Genomic DNA, 4,206 nt, shown 5'->3' on the forward strand with positions numbered 1-4,206 from the left:
TTCCAAACCTGCAATTTCTTGTAACACAGCAACCCAATATCCAATGAAATTCTAATTCTCAGAATGAAAAAAAATAATTGTGTTAACAAAAGTAATTCTAATTCTCGGAGGAAAAAAAAATATGTTAACAAACGTAATTCTAATTCTTAAAACTTTTCCGAAACACATAAATAGAAAAAAATTATTTTTTTCAGAAACAATGCCAGGAATTAGAATAGTTGTCACGCGCAGCCCAAATATCATTCCCTTCTTCGATGACCCAAGGGGCCAGCTCTGCAACCCCCTCTTTCTTTCCATGCCCTCTAGTCTTTCAACTTGAGATAACTCGCAAATTCCAGCTTGAAAGCTGGAGTGCAAACGGCTGATTAAGTAATTCTATCTAAATAAAGCCCAAAAATGCAATAGAAGGAAGAATCTAGTTTCAGCCGATATCCAAAACGTAAAATTTTTACTCGAAAGCATAGCTGATTGCTCTAATCTGTCTAGCTGAATATGCGATGTGGTTAGGAGGTTCAAGCTCAATTTTCCCCTTGTTCCAAGACCACGTGATTAGGAAGCTAGTACAAACGGTTGTTTACAGTTGTCAAGCTAGGGGTGGAGATACGGAGTTAAAAACCTCCAGAACCAAATATTCGCTTTGTGGATAAATTATGTCGCGTTGTCAAGACTTAAGAGGCACAAATTTTGCAATGAACGAACTTGAAGAAAAATGAACAATTCAAAGGTTGCGGGAACAAACTAGAGTATGAAATATATATAGGCCAATGTTTCTTTTCCTTTTTTCTTCTTTACACTTCAAGGAAGGAACAGTTTCCTGGGACTGGTGACCTAAACAAATTAGTTCTATGATGCCCTTTCCCTCTTCTCAATGTACAATGACTAGGTCATCAATAAAGTGGTAACAACACAGCCAAGCGCAAAATAACATCACAAAAGGTGTAGGGACTTTGAAGTAATACAATTTCAATCATTAAGATTAAAATTCAAGTGGAAACAACAAAATAACAATTGCTGCATTTCATTCAAACAGATCTAAGACTAAACCAAGCAAGGCAAAGGTCCCTAATACAAGAACATAAAATCAATACAGCCAAATACACCAAACATATACAACAAGGGATTCAAACCCTTAATTTGGAAAAACTAGAATCAACCACCGAAACCGTATAGAGTCCTGCCTTGCCTCTTGAGGGCGTAAACAACATCCATAGCGGTGACGGTTTTCCTCCTAGCGTGTTCAGTGTAGGTGACAGCATCACGAATGACATTCTCTAGAAAGATCTTGAGAACACCACGGGTCTCCTCGTAGATGAGACCACTGATTCTCTTGACTCCACCTCTTCTCGCCAAACGACGAATCGCAGGTTTGGTTATTCCCTGAATGTTATCTCGTAGCACCTTCCTGTGCCTCTTCGCTCCTCCCTTTCCCAAACCCTTACCTCCTTTTCCACGACCCGACATCTTCACCTGCTACAATTTCTGCTATCCCTTTCTGGTTTTTAACCAATTTGAAGAAAAGATTTGCTTCTTAAATGGATTTTACAATGCCGGGTTTATATAGAGGGAACTTTCTGCGGGTGTGATTTGTGTTTTTTATGGCTGCCGAGTGGAAAGAGCGATCTTGGCTGTTGATTATAAAATCATCGACGGTTCAATTTCACGATCCGCGTAGTCCAGTTTGATTAGTTTAGAACCGTTGATTTTACGCGATGAACGATGCTGTAATCCTTGGATGGCTTGTTCACTTCAGATCGATGACGTGGCGTGGCTGTATAGGTTATGGACATCAAGAATCAGGATTAGGGCTGTTTATCAATGATTAATGATTGGGCTGGTTTAAATACGAATAATCCAATAAATCTATATCATATACATGTGTAGGGGTGTAAATGGGCTGGGCTGGGCTGGGCTTTGGCCATCTTGCCCAAGCCTACGTCAAAAAAAATTCAGTCTATCTGGCCTATTAAAGGCTTTATTTGTAGGCCAAGCCCGGCCCATTATCAAAAATAAGAAAGCCTCACATGGCCTACAGGCCTTGTAGGCCTCCCACTATATATACTAAGCAAAAAAAAAAATTGTATAGAGCAAAGAAAGTTCCATTGATGAATGCACTAGTACTTCTCATAAGAAAAAAATGACAAACAAGAAAGAGTCAACATAATACCTCAGTTCTAGAATGTATATCATAGAGGAATAGAGTCAAAGAAATGGGAAAAATAAGAAAAATACAATTACTGGATGCTGAAATAAAGTCTACAAGAGAATGTCATTCATCTAAAAATCTTTAAACCACCATCAAGACAAGGGAAAGAAGAGTATTATTGAAAGATCTTCATCAGTAACATCATAATCCAGCAAGGTACCCATTGCTCCATGATATTAAGCTGCAACAACATGTAAAATTTGGAGACATTATACAAGTTTTCCTTTCATAAAATAAAATAGCACAAAAAGTAAGAGATATTGGTATTTGGTACTTTGTGTCTTTGTCACATAAAATAAATATTTTTTTATTATTTTATTTTAATAAATTAAATAGGCCAGCCTACAAGACTGTAGGCCGGGCTTGACAAAATTGGCCTATGACCTATTTATTAAAAAAACTTTTTTATAAGCCTAAGTCTACTCTACTTTTCTGAAAGGCCGGGCCTGAGCTGGGCTCAATGTAGGCCGGGCCGTAGGCTGGGCTGGGCCAGCCTGACCCATTTACACCCCTATGTGTGTGTCTCTGTCTGTGTGATTTATAAGTATAAAATAAAAATCGAATTCAATTCTCAAATTCGAAATATCTATTAATAATTTTAATAAAAAGTTTGAAATTTATAAAAAAAGATCAAATCCATACACATATGCTTTGGAAAATAAAAGTTCTTCTCATAACAATTATTAACTCATTCTTACGTGACTTGGAAAATTGAGTTTAAATCTTTAAAACACACACTTACGATTTATATGCGTTTAAATCTGTTACGGAACTGACTAAGACTCATATTTATAGAAGGCCCAGATGACACAAGTTCAAAAGTAAACTCTAGTATGACTGATCTTTCTTAACTTTGTTTTATGCAATCACACAGCACACACACTTACCTCCTCTTGGCCAAGGCCGTCATATTGTGTGTCGAGATTCGCTGCTCCCAAGATACTTAATTTATAAATATCTAGAGAGCATTAAATCCAACATCAATCAACTAACCTTTGATTAGACATCTCTGTCACATGGAGAATAAAATCCATACTAAGTGTTGTTGAGAATTATAACACAATAAACTTACAAGTTACAATGGAAAAGCCTCCCTTATCACTAATTTTTTTTATCGCGAAAATAAAAATTGTTAATAGGAATTCTATGGTATTGGTGCTTCAATAATCACGATCCCCCTTATCAGTTGTTGCTTGGACATCGGCTTATCATTGGAAGCATTGATAGTATCATTATTTATTTTAAATCTGGATGCATCTAATTGTATAAGAAACAACAAAATTTCCAGGAACTATATATTTCTCAAGGTTTCTTCTGCTCGGTAGCTAAGGGATTAGTCTCTCCGAATACTTTTCATACACATGAATCTTGAAGTCAAACTTAGGGTCGTTTGGTACACGGATTTTTTTTGAATTTTTGACGAATTAAAATTTTTAAAATTTTAAATTTTCAGATATTATCGTAAACTAATGTAAAAATTATATTTTTGAAAATCGAGATTTTTGGACAAATAAAAATTTCTCCTGTACCAAACACACTCTCTTGAAACCACATGTTTAAGGGATTCCAACCACTTCTACTCAGGCTAACAGGCTCGGTAATTTTTATCCAACTTATAAACTAAATTATTACTTCAAAATCTAAGTGACGAAGCTTGTAAATTGTAATCTTGAAATACAAAAAACAAAGATTTAATATGCAAAAATTATGTCTGCTACAGCTAACAGCTCAAGCTATGAAGAATAGAAGGATCCTTTTTCGCTCACATTTTGTGAAGATATAACACCCTTTGGAGAATGAAGCCTCTTCATTAAATTCGCCGCCTGATGATATTTATCTGTCATTTCCATGTTATGCCTGTCTATGTACTTGAAAAGAATATTCAATTTGCCTTGAAAGTTAATGTTAATTGATCTTTACTTTCATTTTTTAGGTAAATAAAATGTTCAGAACAAGAGAAAAAATCACTATATATCCAGAAAAAGATTAATTATCGCGCCTTC

General features: G+C 35.6%; 1 protein-coding gene across 1 annotated transcript; it reads right to left on the reverse strand.

Moving 5' to 3' along the window:
• Positions 1-870: 870 nt before the first annotated feature.
• LOC133287782 (histone H4) lies at positions 871-1,541 on the reverse strand. Its single transcript, XM_061485455.1, has one exon. It carries the CDS (start codon positions 1,459-1,461, stop codon positions 1,150-1,152), a length of 312 nt encoding a protein of 103 aa, XP_061341439.1. The 5' UTR covers positions 1,462-1,541; the 3' UTR covers positions 871-1,149.
• Positions 1,542-4,206: the final 2,665 nt, after the last annotated feature.

The sequence above is a fragment of the Gastrolobium bilobum genome, unplaced genomic scaffold (genome assembly GCF_033153095.1).
Source record: "Gastrolobium bilobum isolate Gb01-03AN ecotype WA unplaced genomic scaffold, APGP_CSIRO_Gbil_v1 utg7986, whole genome shotgun sequence".
NCBI classification, from domain to species: Eukaryota; Viridiplantae; Streptophyta; class Magnoliopsida; order Fabales; family Fabaceae; genus Gastrolobium; species Gastrolobium bilobum.

Excerpts from the sequence above, each read along its gene's own strand:
- LOC133287782 (XM_061485455.1), bottom strand. The coding sequence starts at position 1,461 with ATGTCGGGTCGTGGAAAAGGAGGTAAGGGTTTGGGAAAGGGAGGAGCG.